Consider the following 20265-nt stretch of genomic DNA (forward strand, 5'->3'; position numbering starts at 1 on the left):
AGGGACACTGAGTATGTAGGGACACTGAGTCTGGAGGGACACTGAGTCTGGAGGGACAATGAGTCTGTAGGGACACTGAGTCTGGAGGGACACTGAGTCTGTGTTTTACTCTGTTATTGCCAGTCAGTCATGGTTTGTATCCAGAATCAAGTCTTCACTATCTGGAGGGACACTGAGTCTGGAGGGACACTGAGTCTGGAGGGACACTGAGTCTGTAGGGACACTGAGTCTGTGTTTTACTCTGTTACTGCCAGTCAGTCATGGTTTGTATCCAGAATCAAGTCTTCACTATCTGGAGGGACACTGAGTCTGGAGGGACACTGAGTCTGTAGGGACACTGAGTCTGGAGGGACACTGAGTCTGTAGGGACACTGAGTCTGGAGGGACACTGAGTCTGGAGGGACACTGAGTCTGTAGGGACACTGAGTCTGGAGGGACACTGAGTCTGGAGGGACACTGAGTCTGGAGGGACACTGAGTCTGTGTTTTTTCTCTTTTAGAAAATGAAGTGGTCAACCTATTGGTTCAGGCTCCAAAACACAACATTATTCTTCTACACTAAGAAACATGGGAGTGCTGTGAGTATCAGCTGTGAGAAGTCCTTCAACGTTTTCAGGGGAAGTTGAATGTTATTTACACTGTTCAAAGTAGTAATAGTCTTCTGATCTTCTCTGTCCCCCACAGTCACACCTAAGAGGCCTGTACTACATCTACACCGTAAGTCAAACTGATTTGATTTGATTTGGTCTGAAAGCCTTCTTGGTCCTTCTAGCCGGACAGACAGGAACAATTGCCCTGGACTTTGTTCTACTTTCCCTTGTGTTCAATGAACATTACCCACTATTCCATATGCCCTAGTTACAGCTGCTTAATAGTATACTATTTACAAGTATGTATAGCACTTTATGTCTGAAATAGAAGTGTTGTTGTTGGGCCAGGTGCAGTCTGTGCGTGAGATCCAGAGGGAGAAGCGTAAGCACTACGTGTTTGAAATCACCATGAAGAATGGGAAGAGGAAAGTACTGGTGAGTCACACAGACAGCTCTACTCCCACTTCAGGTGTACAGAACCGTGTGGTGTGGGCTGTGCAGGCTGCCCTGTTGTTTCAGGATGTGGTCTGTTACTAGTGTCATTACAGAACCGTGTGGGCGCCGATGCCTGTGTAGGTTTAACATGTGGTTTCAGGATGTGGTCTGTTACTGTCACTTCATACTCACTGATGGGAATTTCCCAAATGAAAGTACCAGGTGAAGAAGCTGTCCATTGTTCAGAAAGAGAAATTCAACTGTATTAAAATATTTTATCAGCTGTTTACATTTGAGTCATTTAGCAGACACTCTTATCCAGAGCAATTAGGGTTATAGGTGCTTCACACCTAGATGTTGGACCTAGTCATCTTGGGGAATAGAACCAGAGACCTTTTGGTTATTAACCCAACACTCTTAACCACTAGGCTAACTAGTACCCAGCTGTGTTCTACAGTACTTGGATTGCTTAAAGTCATTTAACACTTCCTCTAACAACTAAGGATGATCTTTTTAACTCAGACTGTAACAATGTACTAAATGCATCCCTGCTACCCCCTGACCATGTGTCTGCAGTCTGCAGAGACAGGGGATCTGAGGAGGGAGTGGATTGGCCAGCTGTGGAGGGCCATGCATCTCTCAGGCCCAGGGGGTACTGACCCAGGCTGCATACGGTAACAGAAAGCTCAGGATTATTGAGACACTACTGCACTGTTTGTCATTACATTACACTAGTAATTTATCAGGAGCTCATACCTAGAACGACTTCCAAAAGGTTCATTCAAATTAGGCTAAATAACCTATGACCATCGTAAGTTAAACCTTAAAAAATAACTGTTTGTAACAATCACAGTGCTAGAATAGATGAAATCTGTGCAGGTGTATTTGAAGCCTGAAACTACTATATAGATATGGGAGGATTTGCTATGCAGACAGCACAGGAGGTTGGTGCCACCTTCATTGTGGAGGACGGGCTCGTGGTAATGGCCGGAGTGGAATTTGTGGAATGGTATCAAACACATGGTTTGCGTTCCAGCCATTATTATGAGCCGTCCTCCCCTCAGCAGCCTCCAGTGGCAGACAGAGCCTATGCAACAGCTGTCTAAGATAATGCTTTATGTATTCCTGGTCAGCATTTGAGTGCCTTGGAATGCATTATCTGCAAAAATGTTGGTTTAATAAAATATAGTGGGGAACAGTTTTATTTCTGTCCATTTGAGTGTTGCCTGTCCATCTGTTTTGTCTCCAGACAGCAGGATGTGAGGTCTGATGACCTGAAGGCCAGAGGTCGCTTCAGCACCTATAACAGCTCAGAATGTGACAGCATGATGGAACCACTGGGGGTTCATCGACCCCTCTATGCACCCCTCAACCCCTCCACCCCTGACCAAGACCTAAACCAGGGACACAGGATTACCCAGTGCCTCTCTGGCCCCCTCACCCCTGACCAAAATCTGGGGCACAGGGCTACCCTCTTTCTCTCCCTCACTGATGAGCCCAGTAATGAGGAAGCCATATACCAGAACACCATCTCACATTGTAAGTAGAGCATCAATCCTCTGTAAACTCAGCAAACTTAAGTGGAAATGTGTTTGTTTTTTCATTCACATTTGCTGTGCCAAGCAGTTGGAGGGAATCAATGGTTTGGTTGTCTAGTGGAAAGAGGAAATGGGCACGTTGTGGCATTTAATGCTTTGGTGGTGAGGTGGGGAGTGTTACAGGAATTAAATTCCTCTATGTTTTAATACCCAATTAAAATTAAACACTGTCAATTCATAAGAATTTGTAAGACCCTTATTTGTATAAAATGGACAGAGACCAGTCTTTGAAATCAACCAGCTGCGTTTATTCTCGAGAGTACTGCCCATGATACATATTATCACAGGTTATAAACTGAAAATGACATCAGCGTTTTCTAAACTGTTCCGTCTCTTCTTGACACTGGTACAAAGGCTGTATAGTTCTCAAGCCTTCCCACATCGTCTAGAGCCAAGGTCAGCCTGTGTAGATAAGCATTCTAGCCAGTCTGGCGATATAGTTCATTAATTTCTACCAAGGAACAGACAGTCGTTGTTCTTATTCTTGATTATATTTACACACATTATATTCAGTACTAGGATTAAAAGAACATTCATACATATACAGTAACATAATAGTATTCTGATTAGTCAGTCCTGATTGAAATGTTTACATAATTAGTCATTATTGATCAAATTCCCTTCACAGGGAGCCAAGCTGTATCTTCAGCTCTGAAATATGGCAACATCTTTTCACTCTAATTTCAGATGGAGAGGAGGATGAAGACAGTGTCCATAGATTTAGAAGGAGATGTGAGGAGGAGAGAGATGAAGAAGAGGAGGAAGAGTGTAAGGAGGAAGAGGATCAGTATGACATTCTACCAGCCCCCCGGAACTGTGAGTACTACCCTCATGGTCACATCAGTGTGTTGTTATACGTCATAAATCAATAAATTATCCATCATAAATGTCATAAATTCTTCCATTATGGAGACCACTGTATAGGATATAAAATACAAGTAGATATCATCATATTACATGATAATGACTTATGTTAATGGTCTGTGTTTGATAAATGACCAAAAACCTACCTGCCATTTCCTCTGTAGCTGAGTATCACATCAACCAATCAGATGAAGACTTGACTGATGGAGAGGACCTCTATGACTTCCCACTGTCCAATAGGAGGGCAAGTGACCGCCAAGGTGAGATTATGAAAATGTTTATTTTTCAATTGATTGGGTTTTAAATTAATTCAATATTTTTCATTTGTTTACCAGCGAATTAAAGTGTATTTGGGTTTATTTTCATGTTCTATCTCAGATTATAGCGAGATGACAGAGAGCATCTATGACGTCCCCAGTTCCCTAATGAGGAAAATGTCTGAACACACACTTGGTGAGTATGACAGCAGCGTTCTAGTTCTAATTCCCTTTTCATACATTTCTGTTTTCTGCTAATTTTATACACACACAAATGTAAGGGCCCTTTCAATCTATATCCTTGAATAGCACGGTGTAAAGGTCATTTACCATTTTAGTTTCTATTTATCCTTTATTTAACTAGACAAGTCAGTTAAGAACAAATTCTTATTTACAATGACGGTCTACCCCGGCCAAACCCGGACGACGCTTGGCTAATTGTGCACCGCCCTATGGGACTCCCAATCACGGCCAGATGTGATGCAGCCTGGATTCAAACCAGGGACTTCAGTGACGCCTCTTGCACTGAGATGCAGTGCCTTAGACAGTTGAACCGACATATGCAGCATTTGCCGTGAATGCAGTCTCCGCTAAGAAAGAAACATTGCCTTTAAATGTAAATCACGCTGTGAGGCTGAACTCCCGCGATACGGATTGAATAGATCCCTAACATATCCTGAGAATGGTATACTTTTATTTAAAGGAATGTGTAGAACCAGAAGCAAAGTAGACACTATTTCCCCCCTATCTACTCCATGAAAATCCTAACCAGACTCATCATCAGTATTAACAAAAACACGCACGTCTTTATCCCTCACTCTCATAGCAGAGCCTTACCCTGGAGGTGAGATGCTGGTGGAGGACAGGGGCCTCCTGGATGACATGATGGCCAGTCTGGGTGGAGGGACGGTGGGCTGGATAACAGGTGCTTCTACTGTGGAGCCCTACGGGCTGGCTCGTCATGGCTCTTAGGACTGGTATATAGTATAGACTCTGGATAATATAGACTGAATGAGTTTTCCTCATTCAAATTGTTCTATAAAGCTTGACGCATTCTGTTAGAGATTTAAATATGTTTACATTTTATGAAAAAAAAATCTCATTTGTCATGATATTCTATTCTATTGACTTCTCTTTTAATACAATCTACTGTCAAGGAAATACCATATTAAATAACTAACTTTATACTGTCAAAGTGTTTCACTTAGTATATAATGTCAGGAGAGAGGTACTATAGTATTCAGGCAGACCCTATACTTCTTTTTTAGGAGGTAGATCAGATTTAATACTGCAGATACATTGTGGCATCATTTCCAATCACACATGTATATTTTTTATAAATATATAGAGTATATATTATTTAAATATATTTTGCTTCTTTATTATGTTCCCCTCACCCTACCACCACTCCCTTAATTGGAGTAAACAAATTAAATAGATTTGACTTCTTTATTATTTTCCCCTAACCCAACAATACTTAGGCTTCCACTTCCAGGTTATACATACTACATACATTTAATAGAAAATATATTTTACATTAGTTATCTTCTGTTTGTTTTTAGTCCCAGCCTTCAGCTACCATCAACCCCTCCCATCTACAGTGAGGGGAAAAAAGTATTTGATCCCCTGCTGATTTTGTACGTTTGCCCACTGACAAAGAAATGACCAGTCTATGTTTTGCAGAGGGGTCAAATACTTATTTCCCTCATTAAAATGCAAATCAATTTATAACATTTTTGACATGCATTTTTGTGGATTATTTTGTTGTTATTCTGTCTCTCACTGTTCAAATAAACCTACCATTAAAATTATAGACGGATCATTTCTTTGTCAGTGGGCAAACGTACAAAATCAGCAGGGGATCAAAAACTTTTTTCCCTCACTGTATCTTTGAAGACCATCCCATTTAGATTTTTTGATTTCACCTTTATTTAACCAGGTAGGCCAGTTGAGAACAAGTTCTCATTTGCAGCTGTGACCTGGCCAAGATAAAGCAAAGCAGTTCGACACATACAACACAGAGTTACACATGGAGTCAACAAACATACAATCAATAATACATTTCTGTCTGCCATATATTTTTCAACTGTGCTGTGATTTTTCATAAAAGTTCTGAACCTTTCTATACTCATAGTTTCTACAGATTGTAAATTAAAGATAAACACCTTTGCTAAGAGTATTATTATACTATTGATCGATTGACTATGACTTTTTAAATCACCCAGCAGAGCTATTTGCAAAGTTGGTTCCGAGTAAATTTGGCAATTTTTCTGAACCTGCGACCAAAAACAAGCTACATATGGACAGTACCAAAACAAATGATCCAAATATTCTGTCTCTTTGCAACAAAATCTGCAAAGCTGGGATGGTTGTAGCCCCATATATATAACATTCTATTGGTTGTAGAATGTTATAGAATATTTTAAATGGAAAAACTCTGGCTGTGTTTTTTGGTCCTTAAATGAAACTGGTATACTTTGTTATTTATCACATTTTTCTTTAGAAAAATGTTGGTATTTAATGCAGGGCCGACAGACAAGTTCCTTACCTTCTCCCCTTTCCACTTGCCTCCGCCATTTTTGCGGTAATGCTGCAATCAGTTGGTTGTAATTTTGGATAGAGCAGACATTTCCATATATTTTGTGTTAACTGCATGTATGAAATAACTCCACCAGTCCTATTTCTGATATAATTTACAAAGATTATACTGTCTTTTTTTAAATCAGTTAGTATATTTGATTTCAACCATAGTATTTGTTCTAATATTTGTACTGTCTTTTCTGGTGGATTAAACTGAAATTGCAACCAGCTTTCTATTGCTTGTTTTAAAAATAGACATATTTTGGAGATTGTTTAATTTTCAAATAACTGAAAGTGAGAGGTTGTAATCTGGATGAAGGTAAAAAAAAGGCCATTCTTGAACACGGGGTGATTCACTCTTCCTAGAGCAGGTATTCTCCTAGAGCAGGTATTCTCCTAGAGCAGGTATTCTACTAGAGCAGGTATTCTCCTAGAGCAGGTATTCTCCTAGAGCAGGTATTCTACTAGAGCAGGTATTCTACTAGAGCAGGTATTCTACTAGAGCAGGTATTCTCCTAGAGCAGGTATTCTCCTAGAGCAGGTATTCTACTAGAACAGGTATTCTACTAGAGCAGGTATTCTACTAGAGCAGGTATTCTACTAGAACAGGTATTCTACTAGAGCAGGTATTCTCCTAGAGCAGGTATTCTCCTAAGAGCAGGTATTCTACTAGAGCAGGTATTCTCCTAGAGCAGGTATTCTCCTAGAGCAGGTATTCTACTAGAGCAGGTATTCTACTAGAGCAGGTATTCTACTAGAGCAGGTATTCTCAAACTGGGGTACTACGCGCAATGCCGTCGCCAAATAAAAATGTGATTCACATAATTTTGTAAAACATTTTGTTTATCATAATTACTTTTTTTTTTTTTATTCACATTTTCAAACAGTCCATTTAGTAAGGCCCACGTCCATAGAGACACATACCACCAGTTACTACCATCAGTACGACACCTGCACCTGTCGACGACACAAGTTGTTCTGCTTCCACGAGCACATCCAATGCTAGCATCAGTAATTCTACATTTGTTGTAGCCCAGCTTGAATGGTCACTGACAGTTGTGAATCTGATGCAGCCGAATAGCTACTGCCCCTTACCCGGGAAAGCACAGAACAACAGACAGGGACGTTGGACCATCGAAGAGGCACAAATATGATGAGAACTACGTTGTTTTGGGGTTCACTTATATTGGGAGTAGTGCCTTTCCTCAGCCACAGTGTGTTATATGTGTAAAAGTACTATCTCACAACTCGATGAAACCTTCACTCTTGCACCGACATTTAGAAACAAAACATGCCAATTTGAAAAATAAGGAATTTTTTGTCTGAGAATTAAGACGACTTTCGAGTCGTAAGACATGTATAAAAACAACAGATACCATTAATAAGAAGGGGCTAAAATAGTCTTATATGGTGAGCTACCGAGTGGCTAGGACAGGCAAGACCCACACTATTGTGGAGGAATAAATGGGACAATGCTGGGTGGAAAAACTATACATATAATGTCTTCATCAAACAACACTGTTTCACGACGCATCAGTGACATGGCAGGAGATGTTTTGAAACAATTACTGCTTCGCATACAAGCCAGTGAATTACATGCGTTACAGCTGGATGAGTCAACAGACGTGGCGGGCCTGGCACAGCTCCTGGTATATGTCTGTTACGTTTATGGGCTGTCAATTAAGGAAGACATCCTCTTCTGCAAACCACTGGAAACCAGGACAACAGGAGAGGATATGTTTAAAGTATTGGACAGCTTTGTGACATCAAATGCAGTTTGGTGGTCAAGATGTGTTGGTATCTGTACTGATGGTGCAAAAGCCATGACAGGGAGACACAGTGGAGTTATAACACACGTGCAAGCAGTTGCTCCCGACGCCACTTGGGTACACTGCAGCATCCACCGAGAGGCTCTTGCTGCCAAGGGAATGCCTGACAGCTTGAAAGACGTTTTGGACACTACAGTGAAACTGGTTAACTTTGTTAAAGCAAGGCCCCTGAACTCTCGTGTATTTTCTGCATTATGCAATGATATGGGCAGCGACCATGTAACGCTTTTACAACATAGAAGTCTGCTGGATATCAAGGGGCAAAGTATTGGCACGTTTTTTTTAATAGAGAGATGAGCTTAACGTTTTCTTTACTGACCATTTTAATTTGTCTGACCGCTTGCATGATGACAAGTTTCTCACACGACTGTCCTATCTGGGTGATGTTTTTTCCTGCCTGAATTATCTGAATCTAGGAATACAGGGACTCTCCACAACTATAATCAATGTGTGAGGCTATAATTAAGAAGTTTGAGCTCTTCTCTGTCTGCAGACAACACACAGGTCTTTCCATCATTGCATGATTTTTTTGTGTGCAAATGAACTCAAGCTTACAGACAATGTCAAATGTGATATAGTGAAGCACCTGAGTGAGTTGGGTGCACAATTACACAGGTACTTTCCTGAAACAGATGACACAAACAACTGGATTCGTTATCCCTTTAATGCCCTGCCTCCAGTCCAGTTAGTGATATCTGAACAAGAGAGCCTCATCAAATTGTAACAAGCAGTTCTGTGAAAATGTAATTTAATCAGAAGCCACTGGCAGATTTCTGGACTGGGCTGTGCTCAGAGTATCCTGCTTTGGCAAATCGTGCTGTTAAGACACTGATGCCCTTTTCAACCACGTACCTATGTTAGAGTGGATTCTCAGCCCTCACTAGCATGAAAACTAAATACAGGCACAGAATGTGTGTGGAAAATGATTTAAGACTGAGACTCTCTCCAATACAACCCAACATTGCAGAGTTATGTGCATCCTTTCAAGCACACCTTTCTCATTAACCTGTGGTGAGTTATTCACAATTGTCGATGAACAAATAAGGTTTTATATGTAAGATGGTGAAATAAAGAGTAAAATTATTGATTATTATTATTTGTTCTCTGGTCCTATAACAGCTCTTTGTCACTTCCCACAAGCCGGGTTGTGACAAAACTCACACTCATTCTTATCCTTAATATCTGTTTTGTATAGTGTGTGTGTGTGTGTGTGTGGCAGGCTTAAAATGATGGCAAAAAAGTGCGCTGACCCTGGTGCTAGAGGGGGTACAGCTGACCCTGGTGCTAGAGGGGGTAGAGCTGACCCTGGTGCTTGAGGGGGTACAGCTGACCCTGGTGCTAGAGGGGGTACAGCTGACCCTGGTGCTAGAGGGGGTACAGCTGACCCTGGTGCTAGAGGGGGTACAGCTGACCCTGGTGCTAGAGGGGGTACGCAGCTGGAGGTTGAATGTGTGAAGGGGTACGGGACTATAAAAAGTTTGGGAACCACTGTACTAGAGAACCAGTTCGGAATTAAGTAAAGTTGTTGTACGATTGAAGCCTTTAGTGAGGTCTAATGCTCTAATATTTAATCATTTCTGCCCGTCCAAATTCATATTCATTATATAAATAGGCTCGTTTAACTTTGTTTGGCTAGACACTCCAAATAAAATGGAATATTTTTTGTTCATATGATTTTTATTTTTTTAATCGTTAGGTGTAGGCAGGGCCATAATTACATAGGTAAACTGGGACCCTATTGTTTCATATGGTCAGAAATCAGATTTCATATTCATGATTCAGTCCACACAGAGGATTCACATGACTATTTATACAAGTCAAACCACAGATCAACATGATAGACACCACATTAATAGACATTAACTTGTACAGGAGATTTAAATGCACAGTTAAAAGGTTGAATGATCATTCACCATTGTCCACTACAATAGATCACCGACTAACATGTCACTTGGTTCACAGTTTAAAGGACACACTTTCACAGACAATATTGCTTCATTTTCACCATAATATACTTTTTAGAGACGTCGACACATTGATAGGAAAATAGAACCTACGTAGTTGCTGTCATACAGGCACAATAAATCATGTGGGTTATTTAGCCCTGAACACACTATCATTACAATAGGGCTGGTGAAGAGTAGTGAAGGTCATTTTTGTAACTTAACATACAGTGACAGTAGATCACAGGAGGTTGGTGGCACCTTCATTTGGGAGGACGGGCTCATGGTAATGGATGGAGAGGAAAGGGTGGAATGGTATCAAACACATGGTTTCTATGCGTTTGATGCCATTCCATTCACTCCGTTCTGGCTATTATTATGATGAGCCGTCCTCCCCTCAGCAGCCTCCTGTGAAGTAGATATACAACACGTTGGCCTCTACAACACTAATATTCCTTACTAAGGAATGTAAGGATTAACCACATTAACGAGAATCTTTAGATAAGACTGCAGTCAGCAACAGAAATACAAAAACAAGCAGCGCATGAATTTAGTCACTTAGCAGAAGCTCTTATCCAGAGTGACTTTCAGTAGTGAGTGCATGCATTTTCATACTGGTCCCCCTTAGGAATCGAACCCACAACCCTGGCGTTGCAAGCGCAGTGCACTACCAACTGAGCTACGTGGGAATGTCAGTGTGTAGCAATTTCTTTACTGGTGAAATTGAGTAAGTAACAAAAGCTGATTAAAGTGATTTGTGTATTGTTCCACTGTGCAGAAAAGCAGGATTGTACTGTAGTATGTAGATAGCATACTGACATGCAGACAAAAGGCAAGCAACACTAATCATTTAAAAGAAATACAACATGTGGACATGATGTAAGACAAGCAAAACGAATGATTCACATGTTGAGATGTATAGTCTGGGTTAAACATACTGATTGTGTTTCCATTCGTTTATAGTACTGCGTGTTTTAATACCAGCAAAGAAATCACTAGTGTTAACATGACTTTGGATATGTTTGTTTTTAGAGTTAATTCTGATCCAGATACAACATACTTGGTCTGTTTCTTCTGGGTAAATGCTATTCAATCACACCGCAAATGAAGACAGGGACCACTGTAAAACACCATTGGTAAAGGAAAGTGCCAAAACAGATACACACTGACAACTAGCATGGAAGAGTTCCCGTGTGAGGAGACCTGGGTCAAATACTTCCACATCCTTGTGCTGTGCTTGATTTAGTTAGTCTGGTACAACAATTTAACAAAAGAAATGGACCCAAAAGTGGCCAACTCAAATCAAGCGCACCCCTATTTCACACAGGTCTGGGCCTGTATTCACAAATTCACATCTCAGAACAGGAGTTCTGACTTCTATAGGATCATTTATAAATACAGGCCATGGTGTTGAGACTGGGTAGGTTAGAGTTGAACTATCATCGCCCTCGAGGTGTCACTGCCAATTCGAGGTTCAACTATCGCCGACCTGGTGGCTGCGGTGTGTCAGTGTCCCTCATCCCTATCCTCATCCCTGGGCCTGCTGTTCGCTGAGGAACTCATCCAGCACGCGGATGATGCTGCAGGCCTCAGGGAGGTCTCGGTGCTCGGCGTGGGCGTTCTGGAGCAGCACGTCCCCATTCCCACAGCCCTGCAGGAACTGGCAGCAGCGGAACAGAGCGTAGTGACTCGACTCAGCCTGGCGGATGAACCGCTTCAGACTGTTCATGTCCTGGATGGCCTGGAGAGACAGGGGGAGGAGAAGGAGAGAGGGGGGAGAGAGAGAGCATGGATGAGAAAGCAGTAAGCCATTTTAAACATGGCCTGGACATACAGTATTTATATAATGGTTTAAAGTGATCCACTTGTCTGTGTGCTGTGCGTTTGCCCACCTTGAGTTTGAAGTTCTCCAGGATCTGTCTGAGGAGGAAAGGGTTACAGCGCTCTGCTGCGTTCAGGAATGACTGGATCCAACCGTCACAGAAACGGTTACTGACTGGAAAAAGGTGTGAGAGGGATGACGGAGTGATTAGCCAGTGTGTATTCTGTGACGATCATTAGTGGGAAATGTTTTGGTGATTCTATGTCTGTGTGTACATGTACTGTGCCTTCGGAAAGTATTCAGACCCCTTGACTTATTCTACAATGGATTAAATAATTGTTTTTCTTCAGCAATCTACACCCAATATCCCATAATGACGAAGCGAAAACAGGTTTTGTACATTTTTGCAAATGTATTAAAAATAAAAAACAAATACCTTATTTACATGAGTATTCAGACCCTTTACTATGAGACTCGAAATTGAGCTCTGATGCATCCTGTTTCCATTGATCATCCTTGAGATGTTTCTACATCTTGATTGAGTCCACCTGTGGTAAATTCAATTCGATTGGACATGATTTGGAAAGGCACACACCTGTCTATATAAGGTCCAACAGTTGACAGTGCATGTCAGAGCAAAAACCAAGCCATGAGGTTGAAGGAATTGTTCGTAGAGCTTCGAGACTGGATTGTGTCGAGGCACAAATCTGGGGAAGGATACCAAAAAATGTCTGCAGCATTGAAGGTCCCCAAGAACACAGTGGGCTCCATCATTCTCAAATGGAGGAAGTTTGGAACCACCAAGACTCTTCCTATAGCTGGCCGCCAGGCCAAACTGAGCAATCACGGGAGAAGAGCCTTGGTCAGCTAGGTGACCAAGAACCTGATGACAGATCTCTAGAGTTCCTCTGTGGAAATGGGAGAACCTTCCAGAAGGACAACCATCACTGCAGCACTCCACCAATCAGGCCTTTACGGTAGAGTGGCCAGACGGAAGCCACTCCTCAGTAAAAGGCATATGACAGCCGGCTTGGAGTTTGCCAAAAGGCACCTAAAGACTCTCAGAACATGAGAAACTAGATTCTCTGGTCTGATGAAACCAAGATTGAACTCTTGGCCTGAATCCCAAGCGTCACGTCTGGAGGAAACCTGGCACCCTCCGTATGGTGAAGCATGGTGGTGGCAGCATCATGCTGTGGAGATGTTTTTCAGCGGCAGGGACTGGGGGACTAGTCAGGATCAAGGCAAAGATGAACGGAGCAAAGTACAGAGAGATCCTTGACAAAAACCTGCTCCAGAGCGCTCAGGACCTCAGACTGAGGTGAAGATTCACATTGCAACAGGACAATGACCCTAAGCACACAGCCAAGACAACGCAGGAGTGGCTTCAGGACAAGTCTCTGAATGTCCTTGAGTGGCCCAGCTAGCGACCGGACTTGAACCAGATTGAAAATCTCTGGAGAGACCTAAAAATAGCTGTGCAGCATTGTGCTCCATCCAACCTGACAGAGCTTGAGAGGATCTGCAGAGAGGAAACGGGAGAAACTCCCCAAATACATGTGTGCCAAACTTGTAGAGTCATACCCAAGAAGACTTGAGGCTGTAATCGCTGCCAAAGATGCTTCAACAAAGTACTGAGTAAAGGGTCTGAATACTTATGTAAATGTGATATTTCAGCTTTATAGAATTGTAGAAATGTCAAAAAAAAGTTTTTGCTTTGTCATTATGAGGTATTGTGTGTAGATTGATGAGAGAAAGAAAACGATTTAATACATTTTAGAATAAGGTTGTAACGTAACAAAATGTGGAAAAAGTCAAGGGGTCGGAATACTTTCTGAATGCACCATACAAAGACCTGTTTTGTAGAGTGGTGTGGCTACAGCTGTAACACAGATCTGTATTTGTGACTGTGGGAGAGTGTCTGTTTGTTAGAGTCGTTCCAATAGGCCTGTGTGTGTGTGTGTGTGTGTATGTCCACAGGTTAGAGCAGTCACACAGACCTGTGTGTGTGTATATGTCCACAGATTAGAGCAGTCACACAGACCTGTGTGTGTGTGTGTGTATATATATCCACAGGTTAGAGCAGTCACACAGACCTGTGTGTGTATATATCCACAGGTTAAAGCAGTCACACAGACCTGTGTGTGTGTATATGTCCACAGATTAGAGCAGTCACACAGACCTGTGTGTGTGTGTGTATATATATCCACAGGTTAGAGCAGTCACACAGACCTGTGTTGGAGAGTGTAGGAGGGCTGGTGGAGCAGTCTATGACCAGATCAGTAAGAGCCTCTGAGGCCTTATACAGAGAGGCTGTGGTAGTGTCCTCCTGGACCAGGCCCTGCAGACTGGCTGCCTTAATGAACCTACACACACATGAACCATATTCATTCATATTCACAGCACATACTGTATATTCTTATAGTTTAACCACAGGAATAAAGACGAGGTGTTTTCAGATTATTTTCAGAAGTGATACTCATTTATTAAACAGAATTTGACCGAAAACCCAATTTGGACTGGACTGGACCTTTAAAGTAACTCACCTAGCAACATCAGCCTTGGTCCTGTCATCTGCATTGGTGACCTCCACGTGTATGTGACTCAGAGCCTTGAAAACAATGACACGGGCCTGATCAGCGCTACATATTAAACTAAACTTTATTCTACAATGACACGGGCCTGATCAGCGCTACATATTAAACTAAATTTTATTCTACAATGACACGGGCCTGATCAGCGTTGCATATTAAACTAAACTTTATTCTACAATGACACGGGCCTGATCAGCGTTACATATTAAACTAAACTTTATTCTACAATGACACGGGCCTGATCAGTGTTGCATATTAAACTAAACTTTATTCTACAATGACATGGGCCTGATCAGCGTTACATATTAAACTAAACTTTATTCTACAATGACACGGGCCTGAAGTGTTGACATGGGCCTGATCAGCGTTACATATTAAACTAAACTTTATTCTACAATGACACAGGCCTGATCAGCGTTACATATTAAACTAAACTTTATTCTACAATGACACGGGCCTGATCAGCGTTTCATATTAAACTAAACTTTATTCTACAATAACACAGGCCTGATCAGCGTTACATATTAAACTAAACTTTATTATACAATGACACGGGCCTGATCAGCGTTTCATATTAAACTAAACTTTATTCTACAATGACACGGGCCTGATCAACGTTACATATTAAACTAAACTTTATTCTACAATGACACGGGCCTGATCAGCGTTTCATATTAAACTAAACTTTATTCTACAATGACACGGGCCTGATCAGCGTTTCATATTAAACTAAACTTTATTCTACAATGACACGGGCCTGATCAGCGTTACATATTAAACTAAACTTTATTCTACAATGACACGGGCCTGATCAGCGTTTCATATTAAACTAAACTTTATTCTACAATGACACGGGCCTGATCAGCGTTACATATTAAACTAAACTTTATTCTACAATGACACAGGCCTGATCAGCGTTTCATATTAAACTAAACTTTATTCTACAATGACACGGGCCTGATCAGCGTTACATATTAAACTAAACTTTATTCTACAATGACACGGGCCTGATCAGCGTTACATATTAAACTAAACTTTATTCTACAATGACACGGGCCTGATCAGCGTTACAACCAGTCAAAATGATTCTTGGAACCTTGTTTCTGCTCTAAGCTACACAGTGGCAACATTGATGGCCATCAAAGAAAATGATGCGTTTTGAACTATGCAATTGCGTGACTGACGCCAACAAATGTGAAGATGTTTTGTGACAATACAATACGCTGGGAATATCTCATTGTTAGAGTGGATGTTTTGTGACAATACGCTGGGAATATCTCATTGTTAGAGTGGATGTTTTGTGACAATACGCTGGGAATATCTCATTGTTAGAGTGGATGTTTTGTGACAATACAATACGCTGGGAATATCTCATTTTGCATTTGAATGTTTCCACTTCCCATTTGTTTTGTCAAGCAAGATGGCTACTAGTCAGTAAAGACTAAATTATAGCTTTAGCTAGTGGACACAGCCCAAGTAAGTAACTAGCAAAAACATAACATAGTGAAGCATGGAGGGGAAGTAAATGTATTGAAACAATGAGGGGGAATCACTGGTACAGGGGGAATTAATCACTATGGTAACAGTCAAATGATGGGTCAAAGGTGACTCACAGCATATAGCAGGAAGCTGATGCTCCCCTGGACCATCTGCACCACTCTGTGGATGTGCATCACCGACTCCTCGTACCACATGCTCAGGTAGGGCCTGATCTCAGTCTCTAGGTTCACCAGCTATATACACACACACACACACACACACACACACACACACACACACACACACACACACACACACACACACACACACACACACAGGGAAATAACACTTATAACCCTACACAGGGGACTACCTATTTGTGTAGTCATTTTATATTTATCTATCTAGGGTGGTGTTAAATAGGTCACACTGATAGCAAAACATTTCACAATGGAGAAGAAAAATCTGTGTTCTTATTTGACAACATCAGGTAGTACCTCCCCATTTCAAAACATTTTTTCCCCTCTTGAACACAACCTAGGTGAGTCCCCTTCAGATAGTGTTTATTACAAAGGAGCCCTGTCCAAGAGATGATGGAATCCAGTACAATTATATTATTTTGGTGATTCCACTTCCTGCTTACCTCAGCAGTCTGTAGACTGCTCTGCAGGCCTTGCACGTACTTGTCCAGTTCAAGTCTAAACGTACAGTCAATTAAGGAAATGGTTTATGGTTTAATGATGAATGGTTTATGAGTTTCAGTACCCATCTATACATCTAGACTGACTCTACATTAGTATGATTCAGAAAGAGCATGTTAGCCTATAAAGGATATAGGTTGAGGCCTTTCTCAGAGCCTCCCATCAGGCAGATTACATAGCCATTGCCGTCCGCGTCGGGCTGCTCTGGGGATCTCTCCTGCTCCAGGAGACAGCAGTAACAGCCCACCGCTGCCTCTGGGACACTGGGATGGGACAACAAACACATATTTATTATGAATGTAAAACACTGGCTTTACACTACTTTAGAAGTGTGCAGGCTAATTGGTGCCACATTGCTTCAGATGTATACATAAGGAGAGAATACTTCGGTCTGATTCCAAATCAAGACCTTGCTTAGCTAGATAGAGCCAAAGACACACAGGCCTATATACACAGGCCTGTATATAGTGACTATATTGCTGATATTGCTGATAAAGATGGATTGGTTTGAAATTAGGTTCAACAAGTTCTTAAGGAAAGGAGAGATGGGTTGGTTAGGAAATGAGGCCCTTAGTTTAAGTTCGTTAGGGTCACCTGAGCTCCACAGCGGCAATGTTTCCCATGCCCCCGAGCAGGGCTCCTTTGCTCAGCCTCCGGGAGATGTAGCATCGTAGCTCAGGCTCCGCCTCTACCGGCAGGCTGCTGTCCACTAGGGTGAGGCTGTTGGTGGGGCAAGAGTCAGTTACCATGGAAACAGAGTGACAGGCAACCAATCCGATCTGATGAGAAAGTGGACAGCCAAAGAGGAGATGAAGAAGGAAGCCGACGAACAAAAGCCACATCAACACAACATGAAGGCTAGATACAGATATAGTGAAACAGAATCTTCCATGTGAGTCACAGAGCCTATTTAAATCCTTCCTTCCCACTTCTCTTTCCTTATGGTCACTATGTAAGATGCATGATGTGACACTGAAATATCACGTTTTAATAACATAACAATATCATATCACATAACTATATCATCATCATTATAGAATCTGAGGCTGAAACAACTTGACCTCACAGAGGTCGACATCCCAAAAGAAGTAGGGTGAACAGTGTGTACAGAAGGAGGTAGATAGATACTAGGCTTTGTGACTCCATATCCCAGATAGCCGGAAGCACACTGATGACATCATGACAGGAAAGAAACAGTGTTGATTCCAGGTTGATAGGTTTCCAGCAGCAGGCCCATAGATACGACAGAGAAGGACAACACTGAAAGCCACAGAAATAAAAACACTAGAGAAACAGACAGGTCACGGAGAGACCTTGGTTACCTAAAGTCTTCCTGACTGGTACTGGCTGTGGAATCTGTTCTTCTCTGGCTCCATGCCACGTTGCCCTCTGCAGCTGCCTCAGATCTAGACAGGTACTGTAGGTAGTTACTATACTCATGACTTGGTTAGTTAGTTAGTGGAGAACAGAACAGCAAGTCTGAACTGACAGTACAGTAAGTCAGCAGCAGGATCCACAGTTGATGTCCACAGAGAACCAGTGAATTTGGGAGAAAGTGGTTATACAGTGACAAAGAAATTGGCCTCAATATGCAGCTGGACTAGCTTGATGGTGTTATCACAGTCAGTGGAGACTGGTGAGTTGAACTATAGGAGGATGAGCTCATTGTAATGACTGGAATGGAGTAACTGGAATGGGGTCCAACATGTTGTTTCCATGTTTCATACCGTTCCATTCCAGCCATTACAATGAGCCCATCCTCCTATAGTTCCTCCCACCAGCCTCCACTAATGACAGTGTATGTATAAAGACTGTCAGAGCATGAATACTGTACATTGTGAGAACCTCCAACCTCCAATGAGTCTAATAATATCAACAAAGTCAGACATTGGTGTGATTGGTAATGCATTTCCATTCATCCCTATGGAGAAGGGTGAGGGACCGAGGTCCATAGATTCTCTATAGCCTAGTAGCTAAGGCAAGTAAACATTACACGTCATCTGCAGATATTTGCATACCAGATAATGCCCTAGTTTAGGTCATTGTGTACTGTCAAAACAAATTGCTTGATGTAAAGTTAGATAGACTCAAGCAGAACATTCAGTTGGAGAAGATTACCTGGTGCCTTGGTAGAGATAAATGGTATAGTAACAGTTCAACTGTATTTTCTGATTATATCCCATCTCTTCGTTATCATAATCCGTATCCTTTTCTTCCACGTCAATTGAATCTTGGAAGGAGGACGTTTGCATGGAAGTTTGCGAGGTAAACATGATTGCTTCGCACGTATCAACAAATGACAGATACCGAGAAATGACGTTCAGTTATTTAGGATGCAGGTTGAACTGGATAAGAAATAATAACAATACTAGGCATGTGAATAGACTAACAGCTTCCTTTACTGAAGAGACGAGTCTATCATTATTTCTAAAGATCCATGATATGATTCACGCATGCGGAGTGTAATTCCATGAATCCGTCGCTGTTTAAGGTCCGTGTAAAATTTGCTATGACATGATTTGGTCCAGGAAATAAACTGAACACATCAGTTATTATATGCCCAAATTATCAGAGGTCGTTGCCTTCTTATAGCCACGTATCAATGGGTAAAATTAAGCTAATGTTTCTGAATATACAAACAATGCCATAATAACTTTTGGGATATTGGCGTTCATTAGCCTGAACAGCCGCTAGTGGTCACTGTTTATCGGTCTTTTGAAGGTTTACTATCCGATGACCGATGGACTGTTTTGTATTTCGATTCCACAGCCACAAAGTCAAAATGGTCTATATAGTAAAAATTCATGTAAACAAAAAAAATATTTTTGGATTTAATTTAAGATTAGGCATAAGGTTAGCTGTGTGGTTAAGGTTAGGATTAAAGTTAGGGTTAGGTATAAAATACTCCGGAGTGGCGCAACGGTCTAGGGCACTGCATCTCAGTGCTAGAGGCGTCACTAAAGACCCTGGTTTGATTCCAGGCTGTATCACAACCGGCTGTGATTGGGAGTCCCATAGGGTGGCGCACAATTGGCGCAACATCGTCCGGGTTAGGGTTTGGTCGGGGTAAACCGTCATTGTAAATAAGAATTTGTTCTTAATTGACTTACCTGGTCAAATAAAGGTTAAATACAAATAAAATATATACATTTTACAAATGGGCGGGGTTTAACCATAATTTTTACTTTGAGGATGTGGAAGCTAGTGATGACCAGGTACCGTACTGCTGCAGAGATTAAGACGATACAAAAAATTGTCATTCAAATACTTAAAAAGTCACATATGTAAAAATCTATCGTTCTGCCCCTGATAAAGGCAGTTAACCCATTCGTTCTTAACTGACTTGCCTAGTTAAATAAAAGTAAAAAATAAAAATAAAAAAGGACATCAAATTCGCAGAGCAAAATTCGGGCGAGGCAACAGCCAGGCATTTAGGAATTGATACAAAATGAGCGAGGGAATGGTGAAATAAAAAGGTCGAACTTCAATGTTTGTCTGAGGTGGATCAGAAGAGGGTGAGACTACGGTTGGGGGAGGAAAATGGTTTGTAAGAAAATAGATGCCTAGTTCAAAT

General features: G+C 41.6%; 1 protein-coding gene and 1 long non-coding RNA gene across 2 annotated transcripts; one reads left to right on the forward strand and one right to left on the reverse strand.

Moving 5' to 3' along the window:
* Positions 1-937: 937 nt before the first annotated feature.
* On the forward strand, positions 938-2361 carry LOC139399176 (uncharacterized). Its single transcript, XR_011631946.1, has 3 exons — positions 938-1024; positions 1601-1698; positions 2274-2361. It is a non-coding gene; the product is annotated as an uncharacterized lncRNA (long non-coding RNA).
* A 7586-nt stretch (positions 2362-9947) lies between these two features.
* LOC139399178 (protein Njmu-R1-like) lies at positions 9948-19043 on the reverse strand. The gene is made up of 10 exons (XM_071144692.1): positions 18810-19043; positions 18014-18097; positions 17286-17411; positions 16826-16954; positions 16634-16694; positions 16125-16244; positions 14464-14528; positions 14150-14283; positions 11988-12091; positions 9948-11836 (listed from the first exon to the last, which is right to left on the reverse strand). The coding sequence occupies exons 1-10, from the start codon at positions 18962-18964 to the stop codon at positions 11624-11626; spliced, it is 1191 nt and encodes a 396-aa protein (XP_071000793.1). The 5' UTR covers positions 18965-19043; the 3' UTR covers positions 9948-11623.
* Positions 19044-20265: the final 1222 nt, after the last annotated feature.

Source organism: Oncorhynchus clarkii, unplaced genomic scaffold (genome assembly GCF_045791955.1).
Source record: "Oncorhynchus clarkii lewisi isolate Uvic-CL-2024 unplaced genomic scaffold, UVic_Ocla_1.0 unplaced_contig_620_pilon_pilon, whole genome shotgun sequence".
Taxonomy (NCBI): domain Eukaryota; kingdom Metazoa; phylum Chordata; class Actinopteri; order Salmoniformes; family Salmonidae; genus Oncorhynchus; species Oncorhynchus clarkii.

What these genes read in the sequence shown, in the direction of transcription:
- LOC139399178 (XM_071144692.1), bottom strand. Translation starts at nt 18,964, where the DNA reads ATGTTTACCTCGCAAACTTCCATGCAAACGTCCTCCTTCCAAGATTCA. An exon ending in GCAGTCTACAGACTGCTGAG is followed by an intron (nt 16,245 to 16,633) that starts GTAAGCAGGAAG and finishes GTGTGTATATAG; the next exon opens with CTGGTGAACCTAGAGACTGA. An exon ending in TCAGCTTCCTGCTATATGCT is followed by an intron (nt 14,529 to 16,124) that starts GTGAGTCACCTT and finishes ATTGTTTTCAAG; the next exon opens with GCTCTGAGTCACATACACGT.